The 20,430-nt window shown below is 33.1% G+C and overlaps 2 protein-coding genes across 2 annotated transcripts; one reads left to right on the forward strand and one right to left on the reverse strand.

Annotated features, from left to right (window-relative positions):
* Nucleotides 1–261: 261 nt before the first annotated feature.
* Nucleotides 262–5,535, forward strand: LOC139514928 (LITAF domain-containing protein-like). The gene is made up of 3 exons (XM_071304511.1): nucleotides 262–407; nucleotides 4,349–4,538; nucleotides 5,076–5,535. The coding sequence occupies exons 1-3, from the start codon at nucleotides 323–325 to the stop codon at nucleotides 5,185–5,187; spliced, it is 387 nt and encodes a 128-aa protein (XP_071160612.1). The 5' UTR covers nucleotides 262–322; the 3' UTR covers nucleotides 5,188–5,535.
* Nucleotides 5,536–15,359: 9,824 nt separating this feature from the next.
* Nucleotides 15,360–17,925, reverse strand: LOC139517189 (lipopolysaccharide-induced tumor necrosis factor-alpha factor homolog). The gene is made up of 3 exons (XM_071307915.1): nucleotides 17,580–17,925; nucleotides 17,023–17,215; nucleotides 15,360–16,195 (listed from the first exon to the last, which is right to left on the reverse strand). The coding sequence occupies exons 1-3, from the start codon at nucleotides 17,674–17,676 to the stop codon at nucleotides 16,087–16,089; spliced, it is 399 nt and encodes a 132-aa protein (XP_071164016.1). The 5' UTR covers nucleotides 17,677–17,925; the 3' UTR covers nucleotides 15,360–16,086.
* Nucleotides 17,926–20,430: the final 2,505 nt, after the last annotated feature.

Genomic DNA, 20,430 nt, shown 5'->3' on the forward strand with positions numbered 1-20,430 from the left:
TTGTACATAAGCACGGCCGACACTCGGCTAACCGAGAGTTTGGTCGGTTAATCTATATTGAGTATGCGGCTATATCGGCGGTTGGTCTGTTAATCGGTTAGCCGAGTGTCGGCCGTGCTTATGTACAAAACATATTTGTTGACCTAACAAACGGTCATTTGAAATGCTAGATTTCGTAATATTACTGAAATAAAAAGTAATTACAAAACGACTTTCATGCATGACAAATTCGATACAATTATATATTCTATTACCTTTTTATCCCTTTAAAACATGTTTGTCGGTAGAAGCATTTCACGACATATATATTACCAGAAACAATATGAATGATCCAAAATCGACTGAAGTTCCACAACCATTTACATACAATGATCCAAACACAGGCGCACCACAAGGACCACCACCCGGTAAGGACATTTATTTTACTATCTATTTTGTTAATTGATATTTTTAAATCTGTATTTATTCGGCAATGGTACACAAAAAGTCCTGTAGTCATTAAGGCTATCATAAACATTTGTATTATATTTAGAATATTTATTGTCAGACAATTTATATACTTTACCTTGCATAATCAGTAAATGAAAAAGTAAATATATGTTCACACTATATGTTAGTCATATATGCCGGTATAAAAGTCCGACCTATCTTGCCACAAAATGACCATGATCGGGTCAATTATTGATTTTAAATTTATATCTTAATTCCGTGTTTTACTTTTTGATCAGTTCAGTTCACATTATTCACTTTGTGAAATTTTATGGCAAACATAACATAGGTTTATAATATTTAATTTTTTAAAGCATGACCGTTGTTTGTATTATTTAATTCTTTAAATTTATTTTATGTGATGATTTCTTTTTTTTTATACAAAGGAAGTACGATATTTTGATCGCTAATATCTAGCACAGAGAAAGAGATAGGACCAACATCATCTGTATTCATTTCACACTAGGGTCATTTGCAAAAATCTCTCAATCTTTTACTAAAATCCACACCATCACAGATTTGTGTACTCTGAGTTTACAAACAACATAATGCCTGTTTTCGCAAACAATTGACAAAACAAATGACGTCCAAGGGAGGGTAAAACGTTTGTCTGAATAAAAGATGGAACCAAAATTGTGCGAAATAAATTCCCAAGAACCAAAGCTCTCTGACTTTTCTAAAATGGCATACATTAAGGTAAAATTGAGAAAGGAAATGTGTCAAATTGACAACAACCCGACCATAGAGCAGACAACAGCAGAAGGCAACCAATGGGTCTTCAATGTACCGAGAAACTCCCGCACACGGAGGCGTCGTTTAGCTGGCCCCTTAAAAATATGTATACTAGTTCAGTGATAATGGACGTCATACTAAACTCCGAATTATACACAAGAAACTAAAATTAAAAATCACACAAGACTAACAAAGGCCAGAGGCTCCTGACTTGGGACAGGCGCAAAATTGCGGCGGGGTTAAACATGTTTATGAGATATCAACCCTCCCCCTATACCTCTAGGTAGTTTATCAAAGTTCAATTCTCGTAAACGATCATAAGGCATAGTATCTCAAAGTGATGATGAAAAACCCGGGAAAAAAATTATGACAAATAAAGTTTAAATATATCTAGGTTGTTCAATACAACACAAGGTGCACTCGACTCCAATCTAAATTGACTAGGAATGTCAGTTTTCCTATCGAAGGTTTTCATAAGTGGGGCCCACTGACTGCCTAAAAGAGGCCGCGCTCCGGTCATGCTTCAGTGATTCCCTATATAATAAACCATTTTTTTCCAAGAAAAGAGGGGCCCGGGGCCCCTGGCCCCCTCTAAATCCGCCTCTGATTTCGTGAGGGTCTTGTGCTAGGAACACCATAATATACAGTTTTATTTGGGGTTATCATTTTGGTTTTGATATCAGTTTTTCTCGGGGTATTGCCAGTGACTTAGATTTTTACCAAGGTAAGATTTGACTAGGCGTTACAAAAATCTCGTTGTCTAATCAATTCTTTTATACGAATTTATGAACATGCAAGTTTTTCTTTTACTGTCATTATGGAAAACCTTGGCCCAAGTATACCAATTGCCCATAATGTTTCCCACGTTGCAGTTGATTGGAATTTATCTTTTCACACGGATCAACTCTCTATACTACTAAAGGAAGAGAGCCTCAGACCAATTTCATTGAGCCACAACTCCTCTGAAACAATACAAAGTCGGAAATATTTGCGATATGATGTATAAATGTAGGGTTTTGTACTTCATAAATTTGTCTTTGAAACAATCTTTTTTCCACAGAAAACGCCAAAATTTTTGAAAATATCCAAATTCAGAGAACATTATCGATATGTGTCATATACGCTTTCGTGCATCATGCTCAGTCGACGTACTGCTTGCGATATTTGAAACTCTTTGTTTCAACACTTGCCCAATGGTACCGCAATTTCGCAGGCATCTTCTAGTAGTGAAGAATTATAAACCATTGCTAGTAAATGTAGGTGATGTGAAGCAGGTGAAGTGTTAAAACATATTATTACCAATGCCAGTGAATGTAGTATTCCATAACGGTCAACCAACTCGTGATGGCGTCCTTAAATTTTGAAACTCTTAGCTTTATAGCTTCCTTATGAACAGCAACCCTCTATCAAGGGGACGGTGATAGGAAATACAAGCCTGGGAATATCGTATCAATTGGGAGATATATACTCCGTGTGCAGGCGTTGCTGGACTGTTGCTACAAAGAAAGGTTCACAACTGGGAAGCTGAAATCATCTTTTTTTGTCGTTAAGTTTTGTTTTCAACCGACCATCATTGTCAATATCTAAATGAAAGTCAAGATATGAGGCTGACTTAGTTATATCTGTTATATCCTTTATATCTAGTTCGATGGGATAGATGCGTTCAACATAGTCACCCAATCTTGAATTATTTAGTGAGAGAACATCATCTGTATCGCGGAAAGTAAAGTTAAAGGATATTGCTAACTTCTTATCTTTCTTCATAAGAAGTTCCTGTATGATGTCAGTCTCATAGTAATAAGGAACAAGTTGGCAAGAAGAAGGTTACAATTGATTCCCAATGGAATGCCTACAGTCTGTTCAAAAACACATCCTCCAAACGTATCAAACATGTTTTCAATCAAGAAATCAATCATCTTGACAATGTCAGTTTCAGACACTTTTTTGTTTAAATCAGAGTGATTCTTTACAAAGTAGGATATATCCCTCCCTAAGACAAGATACTTGTATCTACGTTGGCCATTGTTTTTAATGAAACAAAGCAATACCAACGCTTTCAATTTGTCTTTTAGTTTGGAATGTGTAATAGAATGAAATTCAAAACAGTGTGGCTGTGGCCATTGATTGACACATTAAATTCATCCATTGACTGGGATAATTTACGTGAACGTTTGTCTGTAACGACCACTGTTCACGACGTACCTACATTTTTGTACGATAGACATTTAAACTGTGGGGTCACCAAAGGTTTCTTAACGCCTTTAATTATAAAATAATTCGAAAAATTAATCAGGAATAACCTTTATGTTTTGACTTATATAATTGATATAAATCAAAACATCGTGTTATTTCTGATTAATTTTTCTAATTACTTTATTAAGGTGTTGAGAACATTTGGTGACCCCATAGTTTAAGTGTCTTTAAAAAGTACATAGTGAGCAGTGGTCGTTACATACAAACGTTCACCTAAATTGTCCCAGTCAATGTATGAATTTAATGTGTCAATCAATGGCCACAGCCACACTGTTTTGAATTTCATTCTACTTGTAGGTAACCTTTGTCAGACAACGGAATGTCAAACACTAGAATAGGTTGGAAAACTAGTTTGTACTATACAATGCACTTGCTTCGCCTGAACAATTTGTCATTAGCAATGGGCTAAAGAGTAAAAAGTCACTACAAATAAATTTCAGCAACGGGCTTACCAAAAATTGAATTTTACTTGCATCAAAATCTTTCAATAAGAAATATCTTTACAATCAACTTTTTTGTGTAATTGATGCTGTTGCACACACCTAACCATTAATATCATGATCTCAAATTTAGGTAGTCTACGGCATGTTTTTGTCATTATCGTAGGAGTTCAAGGCACAATTCAAAATATTCAAGAGAAAATTTAAAACTACCAATTCTTATTTCTGAAAATTTTATGTATTGTGAATGTCTGCGGGATTAAATTTAAACTATGTATACTACTTTTTAGTATCAAAATAATGCGTATTATACCTTCTATATCTGCACTGATTTCATGGTTTATTTAAAGGGTCTAGGGTGTTAAATTCCAAAGGTTTTTCTATTAAATTGCTCTTAAGTCTTGATATTGATGTATGTACCATATTTGTTTCAGCATATAACATAGCCACTCAGTCATCAGTTATCATACATAATCAGCCAAATGTTTTATATCAGACCCTAATCTTTGGCGAAACTCCAGTTCGAATGACGTGTACATCTTGTAGAGCTGATATTTTAACTAATACTCATTATGAGAATGGAACATTTGCCTGGGTTGCCTGTATTTTCCTGGTATTTGTTGGGTATGTAACTAAGATTTATTAGTTATTGTCTTAGCTTTTATTTTGTTTTTTTCTTTCAATCTTGGCCTATTTGTTTCTCAAGCGGTTCGATGCAAAGTGTAAGTGTGTAACTGTACGCACTCGTTATATACAATTAGGAAATTTGGTAAGATTGTCAAAGAGAAAACTATTCAACAGACTTCGAACAAACCGGATTTAAGAAGCTTTGGTACACCTTATGGCCCTCGAAAATATTATTTTACATTATTTTGGATCCTCTTTAATAACTGTATAGGTAAGCTTTTAGCATGGATCACTACGGAACATAGATTAAAACAAAACGGCAATAATGATAATTGATTATGATAAATTCAAATTTTGACTTAAGGATTTTGTAATGGTCGACGCTGATACTCTAGGGACATTAATGTCTTGTTCCTGAACATATCTAAACGATGTACTATTCTATTAAGTGTATAACAGTATAAGTTTTGTAAAAGAAACTGTTTTTTGTAAAAGAAACTGTTTTTTGTAACGTGTAACTTCTTTCTGTTTCAGTTTGTCGATGTTTTGCTGCTTGATTCCGTTTTGCCTTAATTCATGTAAAGATGTAGTGCATACATGTCCCAATTGCCGGGTTACAGTAGGAAGATATGATAGGATAAAGTGAACTTTCAGACATTCAAACACTTTTTAATTTGAAAACTATCGCACGCGTAAACCAGAATCAATCCAATATTTTATTTTTTAAAAGTCTAATCTCTCAGTTATAATATTTATAATGCAACATTACATTAAGTGTGCAGACCATAGTACAACAAGACAGAACCAGCTTATGAAGTTAAATTTCAGTTTTTTATTATTTAAGTTAACTATTATTTGTGTATATGCCTTTTTGTGTTTCTTTGTTACATATGACGTGGCTCTGTACTTATACATCCAGCCATTGTGTTATTGAGCTATTGTAAATTCTTGCATTCTTGTCTTAGTTTTAATAAATTAATGTGCTTTGTCAATATGCCTTTTTGTGTTTCTTTGTTACATATTTCTTTATTTTTATAGTGATTAAGATTATAACACAATGTTGACTGACATTATTTTACCTATTATGTCGGTTTGTTTTGTTCAGACATCGTTGTCGATATAATAGAACTTTATACGACTGTCATGCAAGTGAGAGGTCTACATAGCTATAAAACCAGGTTTAATCCACCATTGTCTTCACAAGAAAATGCCTGTACTAAATCAGTAATATGACAGTTGGTATCCATTCGTTTGAGCTTTTGATTGCCATTTGATTAGGGACTTTCCGTTTTGAATTTTCCTCGGCGTTCGGTATTTTTGTGATTTTACATTTTGACAGCACCGTCTTGTTAAATTGGATATCGGACATGTTTTTTTTTTTACTTTGAAGCCTAAACTGTTCAACAAAACCAAAGGCAACATTTTAGTTTTAAAAATGAAGAATCGACCAAAACAGCTGTTGCTCAAACTGACACACAACTATTTTGTTTACTTTTTGTCTTAAAAAACCCACCAAGTAGTTATTACATTATAAGCAAACCCAAAATATTAACTAATTGGTGGTCAACACTAACACTCTCTTATCTTAGTCGAAAGACAGATTTAATGCTAAGCAAAATTTCCTTCATAATAATCAATATTATACCATGGAAGTAACATTTATGATTATACAATTGTTAACAATTGTAATAATGGAAAATGAATGAATTATGTGATAAATGTAAATACTTTTTATATACAATGGTGTGCTTGATTGATTGTTGGTTGCCTAACGTCCAGTGGTAAAAAGTGTTATTTAAGTACATTGTGTGATAATTATTTTAACCATGAAACAAGTGTGGACACAGATGAGTGTGGATAGTATGTTTGGATGTTTGACGGTGTCTTATGACAAAAGGAGTTCTATGTTTTCCTATATGGTGTTATTAACTGTGTTGCACGATGACAACCAATTTGAGCATTACGAGTGTTATTTTTTTTTTATGTTAAAGACGGGCATGGAGGAGACAGTAATTGCATTAGTTACCAAATGATTATGATAGAATATGTTCTAAATCTTTGATTTTGGATACATTTTGTAGCTAGGAGATCAACATATAATAGATTCATTTTTTCACATGTTTTTTTCTAAATGGGAGATGATATCTAGATTTGAGAACATGATATAAGGAGCCTGTAATTCAGTGGTTGTCGTTTGTTTATGTGTTGCATATTAGTTTTTCGTTTATTTTTTTTTAACATAAATAAGGCCATTAGTTTTCTCGTTTGAATTGTTTTACATTGTCATTTCGGGGCCTGTTATAGCTGATTACGCGGTATTGGCTTTGCTTATTGTTGATAGCCATACGGTGACCTGTAGTTGTTAATTTCTGTGTCGATTTGGTCTCTTGTGGAGAACTGTCTTATTGGCAATCATACCACATCTTTTTTATATGTATTTGCTTACTATTTGTATGGTTATATTTATATTACTTTGTGGTGGATCGACAGTATCATAAGAATTTGTTTTTGTTAAAATGTCAAATTTTCCCTCAGATTAGAATACATTTATTGGTTTTTAGGAATGACAATGCTTGACATGATGCTTGGGGCTAGATGAGCTAGGAAGTAAACTTCTGTGCTGATTTTTATTAATTCTTAGATTATATCTCCTCCAAAGCTCGTCGAAGCAAAGAACAATTTTGACCAATATGAAGATGATTTCACCAAAAGAACCTTTGTGAGCATGCTTCAAAGACTCACGACTGCTCCATAAGTAATCTGATAGAATTTCAAGCATGTCAAGTGGATATTTATAATATCAACATCTACTTAATTAGTCTTAATATGTTTAAATATGTAAAAAAAAGTTATAGTATTCAAAAGGTAGTGCAAAATTATTCCTTTTCATTTTTTGTTTGTTATATGGATACAAATATAACTGATACATGTATCAATACAGTATTTGTTGTGGTATGAAACTGTAGTAATTAACATTAACTGTATCAATGTTAATTCACACAAATTTATATATTAACCATGAAACTATGTTATCTCTGTTTGACACATTATGCATCAAGTATCATGGTTGTAAAATCGGGAGCCATCACAAAGCTGAATATGTCGATTGATTGATATTTGGTTGAGTAACGTCCAGTATCATATAGATCGTGAATGTTTGGGACGAGAATAAGTAATTGAAAAGTGGTATGTCCTGTAATAGAGGCCGTTCGGAATGAAGTCCAGGGAATTGTGGAATGTCCCTGAATACGATGGTATATTGGATATAGACAGAACTTTGGCATTGCAACAGGTCATCTACGGATCTCTCGTTGTTATTTTTAGTTTCATGCCAGTGAAACTTTATTTCTGAATACTTCTCTAACTTTGCCGCAAATCAATATATACCTTCTGAATGTAATCTTCTCTTTCCTCGCGTTTTCGAGTGTTTTGTTTTGAGCAGCATCTATATCGAACAGAGGTTTCTCTTTTTGTGTATTTTTTGGTTTTGTTTACGTTTTTCCCCCTTCAATCGTTTCTATATTTCCAGGCTCGGCACACACCTTCACCGTAAAAATTAGGATGTGCCATTCCGCTTGAAATATATTTTCTACATATACACATGTTCTATGACCTACCGAATTAGACTATATACCGGGTTTGTAATATCATGAGCAACTCGACGGGTGCCATATGTGGAGCAGAATCTGATAACCCTTCCGGAAAACCTGAGATAACCCCAGTTTTTGGTGGGGATCCTATTGCTTTGTCTTTAGTTTTTTATGTTGTGTCATGTGTACTATTATTTGTCTGTTTGTATTTTTTAGCCATGACATTGTCAGTTTATTTTCGATCTATGAAATTGACTGTCCCTCTGGTATCTTTCTCCCCTCTTCTAAAAGAAATTATGATAATCATATCAGCCTCTGATTCCTTACAAGATTTGTCATTGGATGGCAAACTTAAACGGACAAAAATCCCACAAAATCATTTTCATAACAGCGTGGTGAAGACCATTTCTGTGCGCGCTCAGGTTATCAATTGACTGGGTCAGAATAGGTGAAGGTTCGTCTGTAACGCTCATTTGTCATATCGTAATTGTTATAGTCATTTAAACTGTGGTGGTCGCCAAAGGTTCTAAACGCCTCAATCAAATATTACGAATAAATGTTGAGTACTTAACTTTCTTTTTTCTTTTCGTGCCCCTGCATGTATTTTACTCTTTTATTCTATCTTAATACCCATTGGAAGGCCTCTTACAGACTGAGTGAGCGTAAACTCACTGTTATCGATAGCCAATGACAAACAGGTTAAAGGGTAATGATTCAATATTATTACCAACATAAGTATTGTGATTGTCCAAGCTGTTATGAAAATGATTCTATTACGACTATAAGCAATGTCTGAAAAATATCACAACCAAGAATGTCATACATCATACAGAAAAATCATACAGAACTTTGGATCAACAATTACAACAGTGTTTTATCACCTGATTGGAATGCCAACATTAAAATGACAATATGTGACAGACTTTTACTCCTGTGTTGTGTATATCGTATTTTATACCAATAAGATTGAAGGTGAAATAAACAATACAAAGTGCTGAAAAAGAAGCAATAGAAGACAACCAAGATACTTCAGAAAACAATGAAAAAATATGACAGGAGTATATGAACATCAGAGATGTTTCTGCTCAGGATACAGTGTACAGAGCTTGCAACTTCAAATTAAATAGCAATACTGTATTTATACACACAGGTTGTAATTTAATGAACCTTGTCTTTCTATGTAATCAGATCTGGGTGTGATGACGATCATCATATTTGGATTACTAAAATTTAGAGAAAAGTATTATGATCATCCAGATGATGAAGACTTTAATGATATGTATTTGGCGGGTTTCTGTTCATTGAACAACATTTATTCCATCACGCAAAAAACAAAATCTAAAGAAAATTGCATAATTACCTAGAATATATTAAACAAAAAAGGCAAGGAAATGAAAACAGGTATACAATTTTCAATATGAAAACAGCATTAGGACAGTTTTAAATGTCTTAACTTCAGTTGTACCTGCCATACAGAATTGTTGACTTTAAACAAGCAGAGTTTCGGATATAAGAAGATTTCGATGATTTAGTGTTATAGGTATAAGCGGTATCTCTATACAAACAGGAAAAAGTATAAGCATGACCTGATAAATGAGACAATGCTTGGATGATAATATTTAGGATGCTTGAGCTCAGATTACGACAGAGGCAAAAGCAAAAAGGCTGGTGATAGAAATGGATATAATATGTGTGAAATTCAAAATACCAAAGAAACGTGAAGATCTACCCCAATTTGAGATATTTTAAGATGAACATTCCTTCTATCATGTCGCTCATTCCATTGAACTCTAAAGACTACAAAAGTTATAAAAAAAAACAAAATCAGTAAGAATTGAACAAGAAACAATAACAAATATTTCATGAAATCAAAAAATTGTGCAAAGATACAATATTAAAATACTTTCAGAACAATTTTATCTCTCTTATCTGGTGGTTCGGTACCAATTTAAACCCTTGTAGTACAATACATATCCCATGAGGTATAAATAGAATTATCTTAAAATATGCAGAAACTCCAAATGTGATGTCTGTTCTTCTTACAGCACTAACTGGAATAGCTGCATTTCATACATTGAAGTAACCCCAATACACTCAGCTTTAGTTATCAATCAAGCTATGAAGTTGTCCTACAAAACTTTAGAAGAGAACCTACCGAATAACCTTCGCTCAAAATATGTGCACTTGTGCGTTCTGGTGATAGATGAATTATCCATATATGAACATATATCAGTGGCAGATTATCCAAAATAAAACAGACAAAGAAGTAAAGCTGTTCTTGCAGTCAGCGGCTTCTATCAGCTTTCTCCTGCCGAGCAGCGCCACTTTATAGAAATATAAGCACTTGTTTTCTCTGGAATCCGGTCTTAAAAATTGTTATACTAACAGAAATCATGCGTCAAAAATCTTATCAGGACATTGCAATATTGCTCACCACAATGAGAACACATCTGAAGGACCGCATTTTCTTGAAGAATGTTTATCCTTATTGACATCTGTTTCAGTTTTTGAAGTTCTAGAAGCATCAATGGAAACTTTGCATACATTTCGAAGAGGTGCAATGAAAAGATGATCAATTTTATTTTTGTTCCAAGACTGTGCAGTAGCCAAAGAATTCTTTAAACATTCTACAACAGGACAGCTTACCAAGAAAGTGGAACCATAATAAACTTTTACATATACAGAATTACATACCATCATCTGGGTGTTATGTTAATGTTGGTCCGTAACGTAGATATTCATGACGGAAATGGTGCGTTTGGGAGTATTACTTGCATAAAAAAGGTCTGTGTGATGAAGTCGGTTCGGATTATATCAAGTTTAATAATCTTATATGTGGAACGCGCAAAATCATTTCAAAGTCTATTCCAAAGGAATCTGTCTGTTAGGATTTCACCAATTTATGTTGTTTTAAATGGTCGAAATATCACCAGAAAGCAACTTCTACTACGAGTTGGATGGGCCTCTACTTATAATAAAATCCAGGGGCTGACTGCAATAGAAATTGTTGTATCTCTTTGAAAGACATTTGTACCAGTAATGGCATATGCTGCCCTCAGTAGGATGTCGTCACTGCAGTGTTTACTGAAGAACTTCAACCTTACATAGATGAAAAAAACCAATCACCGCTGTTAAAAACCTATGACCACCATCTGTTTCAATGAAACATGATTAAAGAAAAACACTAATGTGCAGCAATCCCTGCTGACTCACTTCATTCCATTCATTCATACAGTTCCACAGTTCACCTAATATGATAATGTGGCTTCAACAGTAAGAGGAGGAGTTTCTACCTTCAACCATAGGGATCTGCATTTTCACCACGAAATAGTGAATTCATCGCACATCGAATGTGTGTGTATCCTTATAGAAAGACCTTTCAGATTCCTTCTTGTGAACATTTATGTATCTGATACAACTATCCTGTAGTAACTTCGTACAGTTACTGGTTGATAATGATAAGAAAGAGAATATGCAAGAACTCATTATTGAAAATCTCAATGATAATACTTCCCAAGAACCATCTGGAATTCTTTAAGAATTTGAGAATTAATTATTCTTACAGATAACAAAGTAAAGTGGTACTTGTTGTGGATGTTGTATTTGTGAAGAACTTTGAAAATGCTCCTTCAAGCCATGTTATATCTGTGTTTTATGGCTATCATGATTTATTTTACAGGTTTTTCTTATATGGTACTAGTATATTCTTTTATATCAAAGTATTAACCGTTTGAAAGAATATCTATAGAACGGAAAGTGGACAGACTTGTGATATTGATACCTATGTTATTAATAACAATTTGTTTTTGATAATGTAAACACAAACATATAGAAAGAGGAGGACAAAACATCAGGATAATTAGCAGTTGTGTTGGTTTTTTTTCTCTGAAAATCAATATTTATTAACATTTAATGGCTTTGTTTTTTGCTGTAAATGTATGCATGCATTTTATTTTCATGACTTTATTGTGGTGTAAATATTCATAATTCACTAATTTAAGTGTTCTTTATATAGTTGTTTTAATTTTCAAACTTTGTGTGTCTGAAAATCCATTAAAAAAACTGCTATAGTTTCTTAAGTTCTGATATGAATAATATGATTTCTTTTCCCCCAATTTGTGTAATACGATTCATTTGACCTACCTTTCACATCTCAGCACACTTATAACTTGTTTCTTTTTCATTAAGTATTATTTTAAACATACCATATTGTACTGTATATTGTATAAAGATTAAACTTTCATTTCGAGGGGTCTGGCAGGAACTTGGAAAGTTTTGCAAACGGATTTAGTTTTAAGAAACTTTTTGGAATTGTTTAAAATCCCTTTTTGAAGACAATGTAGCTTAAAAACTAAAGAAGAGCAAGAATTTAGAACTTTCCAGGGGGCTTTGATCCGTACTCGTGTCTTCCGTACTCTTGCAAGGAACCATGATTTCGTGATGATGCGTTGCTGATCTTCTCTCTTTGTTAGTAAGTACTTAATCAATATACCAAGTAGTTGTTTTTTGACGGAGATACCAACATTAAGTACTATATATACCATGGTTTTTACGAGTTAACATATTTAAACAAACGAATCCGAAGGATGAGTTTGTTTAAATATGTTAATGAGTAAGACACATGGTATATAAAATTTGTAATATAAATAAAATGATTGACAGCTTCAAGACCTTCAACTAATATTGGAAATTGATCACGTTACAGTTTTATCCAATGAAATGGAAGCTCGCGCAAGTCACGTTTGCGCTTCGTGTATGATCGTCTGTATATTTCATGTAATAGAACCCCTGAATTTGCAGAAAGTAAAGAAAATGTCGGATTTTCCCCGATTTTTTTTTTAGTTTTGCGCCCCGTGTATGATTGTAGGCGCAGGTAATTTCATAATGTCATCAGACTGAGGTAAACAAAAGTGTCGGATTCCAGCGACAAGGATTAAATAATTATTCTAATGACGGTAAGAATTGGTTTTTTTTTCAATGTATCATATTTTACAGAATTTTCATCTAATTGAAAAATGCTTCTCTTCCGTTATTTTATTAAATTATTTATTAAAACACAATTTTAATGATAAAACAATATTTTAACAGTGGCGGATTCAGGGGCGTAGATAGTGTACGTCCCCTAATCATGTTTTTTCACAGATATTTGTAGCCGATATTTATTCCTTTTTGTATAGGTACCCCCCTTTTTAAATCGAATTTAAATTGAATTTTCGCAAAGGAAATGATAGTTTTACATTTTATTTTTTTTCAAAACCGAAAGAAGAAACATTTAGTAATTGTTTCGAAAATTAAGGGAATTTGTAACAATCCTATGTAGTTTGAAAAGGGTTTCCTAAAATGTGGTACACATAATTTATTGCTTTTTCTTATAAAATGAAAACAAATGAAGATATTGACCTTTTAGTACGTTTTACAGTTTCCTAAATATTTTAGAGGCGGATACATTTAAAAAAAAAAGGTGGAGCTTCAGCCATGGAATAACATGAAAATGAATATGTTATACCATGGCTGAAGCTCCGCCTTTTTTCCTTTGGATTCTAGTCGAGTTGCATATTTAATTAGCAAAGTATGGTACAACATAAATTTGCATATAATATACCATGGTTTTCCCTCACCACACTTTTTAAGCAAATTATTTCATAAAAACATCAAAGGAAAAAATCCAATTTATGTTACAACGTATTATATGATGTGCTTGGTATTATTTAAGGCGTTGCACTCACATTTGTTGGTGTAGGAGGCTTACTGTGCGACTAAGAACTTGGTTCTTCATGTGTAGCAGCTGTCTGAGTCTTTAAATCACCCTTATCTTGAGTAGTTTCCTTGTATAAACATGATGATTAAAATGAAGTGAGTCCCTATCCAAATTGTTATTACGTGTATACTTTGTCTCTGAGGTTGACATCCCTGTTCTGTAAAAGTTTAGGGTTTGGATTTTTGACTGCCTTGTTGTAAATAAATATGTTAAAATAAGTTTGCATTTTTAGGTGATTTTTTAAATATGGTGCAGTAATTTTGTATGTTATATGGCTACCGATAAAATGTTAAGCTGCATCTTATTACTAGGATCTCAATGGTATGTAACTGCTTTCATCACTTGTGGTTGTGTGACGTGTACAACTAAACGTAAATGTACAGATTTACACATAGATTGTTTTGTCAATCATGTTTTTGTTAAGCCAGTCACATCCTTGTTAAATAGTTCTTCATTTAGTATACAACCATATTATGTTTCTGTCAAACGGATGGATGAATTGATTTGCCATTCGTGAACTTTGCAGCCTTATTACACAACAGTAGTAAAGGGCTTTGTCCCTGTCCTGCCAGAGGTCTACTTAGTTTTTGTGAAAAGTCTTAAAAGTTTTTTTCTATGACATAGATACGTAAAATTCAATTATCATAATTATAAGTCTCTATTTACTTCTTAAACTTGTATTTGTTAAAATATGTGGCGAGAGCGTTACATACACCACTATTGGAAAAATGTACATTGTCGGCAGCATCAAAATGACCGACAGTTGGCAGGCAAATAGGCAAATTAAAAAAACCAAGGCCAAACGACTGCATGCACTGCTTATTTTTGTATTAAATCAAAAGACCTCGAAAAAAGTATTTACAGATGAGAATAACTTGAAACAAGTTTAAAATCAGGAGCTCTTTATTATGCGCTCGTCTTCTCCCAAACCTCGTTTTCATAATCTCTGTCTCAAAAGCCCATGGATATTTGCCTTTTTCCAAACAACAATACCATTCCTTCTTCATCCAAATCGACAGGTGCCATAAGCAGAAAAGGAACACATTATTCGCCTGGTTTATACGAACTGAAGAACTGTTAGAAACGCATTATTCGCCTGGTTTATACGAATTGATGAACGGTTACTTGGGAAGTTACGTGTTGCTCCCTCTCTATGTCACGGTTATAACTTTGCACCGTTTTCTTTTGGCGTCGGTCCGTCTTCAACTTACGTTTTGATTGCCTTGTTTCTTTTAACGATTCCAAAGTTGGGTTTTTTCTTTTTTCTTCATTATTATGGCTTCTAAGCTTATGGTTTAGTTTATATATGTGACAAGTTCAGGCCTTTTAAATCAGATCATAAGTAAAAGTTTCTAAAAACCTATGATAAACAATAAAAAATATACGTTGATAATTACTTGACATTTGTAATCTCGAATGCCCTTTTGAATTCTTAAATATCAGATATTTTACCTATAAACAACAAATAAACAATGATGCATATTTTTTATTGAAACTTCATTAACAACATTTTATTACAATTTGAACAATAAATCACTAACACGAATATAAATAATTAAGGTACCAAAATTGTGACGAATATTAACCACCATTTGGTGCAGTGGTTATGATTTATGATAAGAACTATTGCCGTGGTTAAATTTTCTTCATCCCTGATATTTATTTGTTAAAACTTTGGGACCGAAAGACAAATTTTGGAAAAATTAGAAAATTCCTAAACCCTCTAGCACAATTTTTAAATGAACTAAAACCATGACGCTAAGTTTGCAGGTAAAATCAATAAAAACCTTTTCAGATGAAATGTTCACTATAGGCGTTTTACAATCCATACAAAGACATTTATCTTATTGATATTTGTTCGGACGATTAAATTCTTATAGTCACCCTCCGCCTTCTATCAATTTAAAAATATGCGTATAATACAAATTTTGTCTATGAGAAACAATGAGAATCAATATTATTATAAGACATAATGCAAAACATTTCTTGGTGATATTAGTAACACAAGGCGCTCTGTTTAACAATCTCGATTGAAAACGAAACAAAGGTAAAATATATTGACGTAAGATAAATTAAATGTAATTTAAAACATAATCAATAAATAAAAACGCAAATCCTCTCAGAACTGCGTTTCTTATGCCATCCTTCAGCAAAGATTTATTATTTTGACTATTTGCCGACTAAGCTTTCTTGTAAATCAAGCTCTGCTAAACCGTCCCACTGTGTGTCTACAGCTTGGACAAGTGTGAACTACATCCTTGCACGCATTCATACAAAACGGTATCAAACAGCAAAATAACCATAACCTACAAGTGATAAATTGACATAAATGTACATGTAAATATTCTTTGAGTACAGTGTATACGTCAGAGCAAAGATCGAGTTACTGTTAGGCAAATTTATAACAAAATAGTTGAGTTATATTTGAAAATGCGTTTAGCAAGCATTCGAGTAGGTGGTATATATTAATAAATTAAATTGAACATCAACAACAACTGTTCTTACTTCATGCGATGCCCCCATGGGTTGACTTGGGTCTTGAAATATGGTAACTTGGACATCCCATGCAGTGAGGAATATCGTTTGGAAAAGCGTACGTTTCTCTGAGTGGGATGAATTAATACCAAGCCACGTTCGATCGAAAGGAAGTGTTTGATCAACAACAAAAAAAGAGACAGAAAATACCAAGGGAACATTCAAATCTGACGATGATTCAAAGGAAAGAAAAAAAGATTTCTGTTTAAGAGACGGTGGCATACTCCCTGTACGTTACAGGACAATGCTAATAACTCTTTGAACAGACATAAGTAACCTTTTCTATCATGCACTACTTTTGTTTAATAGTCAAAAGTTTTCGTCATTCCGGTTCACTTTTTTTGTGTTTGACTTGATGTTAATTTTTTTTCTCGCTGGAATATGTTTGAAATATTCGCTATTGGGCGTTAAAGTAAACAATGTTTTATTGATGCTTATTTTTTGTCGGCCTGTTATTTACCATTATTTCATTTTATTTTAAGTGTCTCTATGGTAGTTTTTAATTGTATAACTCATCATACCTAACAAATAAAAAAACAAACGTAATGAAAGAATAGCATCTACTTTTGTGAGATTGTATAACTAAATTAAAACGTACCCAACAAATGCAATAACTAAGCATGCAACCCATGTAAAAGTACCAGTTTCGTAATGTGTAGATGTAAGAATATCCGCTCGACACGATGGACATGTTGTCCGGACAGGTGTTTCAAGGAATGATTGGCATCTCATCATACCAGGCTGATTGACCACCACAAAGTTTTGTGAGTAATGTGAAGTTTGCGTATATCCTAAAACATAAAAAATAATACAGAAAAAATTTAAAAAAAGCTTCCAAAGGGTAATGAATTTGCTTATAAAAGATTGATGGAAAGAAACAAACGGAAAAATATCTCAAAAAGAAACCTATATTAAACCCCAGATAAAGAATCCAAACTGACAAAATGTACGAATAAATAACATACAGGAAGCTTATCTCACATTAAATTTTAATCGGAATTAACGATCCAGTTCTTCGAAATAAAAATGTCTACAAGAGGAAGAATGTCATTCTCTCGCTTATTTTGAAAAACAAATTATATATCTTAATAGGGGTTCAAATAAATGTTAATCGGTCAACTTTTGGATATTAAAATATATTCAGAACAAACAGACCTGGTGGTGCTTCATTTGGTCCTGGTGGTGCTGGGAATACTGGTAATGGTCCATCATTTCCTTTCTCGGTATATATCGGTGGTGGTCCTGTAGACATTATCCTTAAAAGAAAACTTTTATCAATGAATGGCTGCTATATCTGTTGTCACAAGTATTTCCCAACAGTATTGCTTTATATTGATTTTACTACCTGAATTACATGTATGATACAGGTATATGTTTTTAACCCAGTTCGTCAACCTTATCTTTTTATACGTCATTGGATCAACAAAGGTTTAATTAGATATGGCTATTTTATAAAATCTATTAATTCTTCAAGTGACAAGTATAACATGTATAATTAGGCAGAGCAATTTAAAAATATGGAATGGTATTATTAAACAGGTGATTGGAACGGGGGGGGGGGGGGGTCAGATATGTGTAACAGTTCATTTATCTGTAGTATAAAAACGGTGTACAGTTAGTGTGCTTCTTTGTATTATTTTTTTAATGATATTTCATACGAATTGTATCGTCGGCCGAACTCCAAGGCCTTCGTCCGATTAACAAAAACATAATCGTGAAAGAATAAGTAATCCGATTGTAAAAGATCTGGTGTGAAAATCCTATTAAATCCAATTCTATTTCAAAATATAACACGATCCTACGTAGATCAACATCCTTTTCACAATCATTAAAAAGTTGTTCCCTATATTTCACAACCAGATAGATCTACTGCAATTTTAGAGGAGATATGATTGATTGCTTGTTGTTTTCTGAACGTACAGTGGCAAATATTTCATGAAAATTTATCACCGAGAGAAGAATTTTTATACAAAAGATGAGATGTAACATGCGTTGTCGTTGAAAAAGAATTTGTAAAAAGTCCAAAAAAAACATAAATATACAAAACCATCACGAGAGTGAGACGACAAAAAAACCCAGTAAAATATAAAATGTAAAAACTTTTAATTCATAGTAGGCAACCCGCTTTGCTGGTTGGTTGTAGCATATTAATATCACCGATTTAAATTCTGAAAGTGACCACCAAAACAACCAATTTAATAAAATAAAATAAAAAAAGGCAATCAAATAGAGAATAGAATAATGGGGTGCTAGAATGTAAAAAAAAGTATAAAAATTAACATAAATTCAAAAATATGCTGATTCCAGAAATAAATGATTTACAGAATAATGCAACTTCGCGTTTTCTACATATCGAATTTATTATTGATAATTGACAAAAGAATAGTAATAAGTTAGATCATTTGCAATAGTGACAAAAAAAGTTTTGAAGTTTTCTTACAGAACTGTACCAAGCATTCCTCAACACCTGAGAAGTCCTTCAAGATTGGAAAGATGCAAATGATGTCCCACTTTTTTAAAAGGATGAAAGACACTTTACGGGGCGCCAATTGGGACTCTTGTGGTTTTGTACTAGAAATTCAATTTTGTACGGACAAAAGTGAGTTTTGTTCAACAAAAATGAGTTCAGTTTATCAAAATTTGTAGCATACTACAAATTTAAAATTTTGTCATACAAAATGATCTTTTAGTGGACAAAAGTTAGTTTTGTCATGACAAAATTCATTTTTGTAACACAGACTTTACTTTTGTTACCTAATTTGAAAATTGGGCGACAAAAGTCAATTGTGTATGCAAATTAGTTTAGTTTGGATTCTGTGAACTAATTTGCATACAAAACTGATATTTTGTCACAGAATTCAATTTTGTGTTTATTTTTGGGTAGACAAAATAGAGGGTTTTTAAACAGAAGTGAAACTTGAACACAAACGTCAATGTTGTGCAACAAAAGTCAATTTTGTGTCATAAAAATCATTTTTGTCACAAAAGTCAATTTTGTCTACACAAAAATAAACATAAAATTGATTTTTGTAATAACAAAATTCATTTTTGTAGACAAAATTCATTTTTGTCATGATAAAATTCAATTTTGTGTTTATTTTTGTGTTGACAAAATTGAGTTTTGTTAAACAGAAGTGAAAATTTAACACAAAAGTCAATTTTGTGTTACAAATACAATTTGACAAAATTGAATTTTGTCATGGCAAAAATGAATAAAATGAATTTTGTCAACACAAATTTGAAGTTCTCATAAAACAAGTCTGTATCACATAGTTTTGTAAGACAAAAATGATTTTGTTATGGCAAAATTGAATTTTGTACAAAACCACAAGAGTCCCATTCGGCGCCCCGTACTCTTAGCATCAAACTACAGACCTGTATCACTTACCTCCATTACATGCAAAGTCCAAGAACATATTGTACACAGCAGTGCAATGGACCATTTCGACATAAAAAAATTCTCACAAAAGCACAGCATGGATTCCGCAAACGACGATCTTGCGAATCCCGACAAATCATCACCATTCCTGATATTGCATCAAAATTAAAATGTAACAGCCAGGTAAATATCATCCTACTAGATTTTGTTAATACATTTGATAAAGCACCAAACCATCGCCTACTACATTAACTTGAGTACTGCAGACTTAATCCTAAAGCAAACAAGTGGATAAGATCATTCCTACAGAACAGAATGCAAAGCGTTATTCTAGAAGGAGCTGTCTCTTAATAAGTACCAACTAGTACTCTCTGGTGTTCCTCAAGGAACAGTTATTGGACCCCTACTGATCCTGGCCTACATACCGACATGCCAGATACAGCAACATCATCAGCGACCAAACTGTTTGCAGACGTATTATCCTGTAAATAGCCAAGAGAAAACTTTCTGTGTTGTCCGACACTGCGTTAGTTTTCGCGGGACCTCATACATTCAAATATTGAATTCGGTTCCTTACCTGGAAGTAGAAGAAGAAGAAGAATTGCATGTGTCCGAAGCGCATTTTTG

This window comes from Mytilus edulis, chromosome 3, assembly GCF_963676685.1.
Source record: "Mytilus edulis chromosome 3, xbMytEdul2.2, whole genome shotgun sequence".
NCBI classification, from domain to species: domain Eukaryota; kingdom Metazoa; phylum Mollusca; class Bivalvia; order Mytilida; family Mytilidae; genus Mytilus; species Mytilus edulis.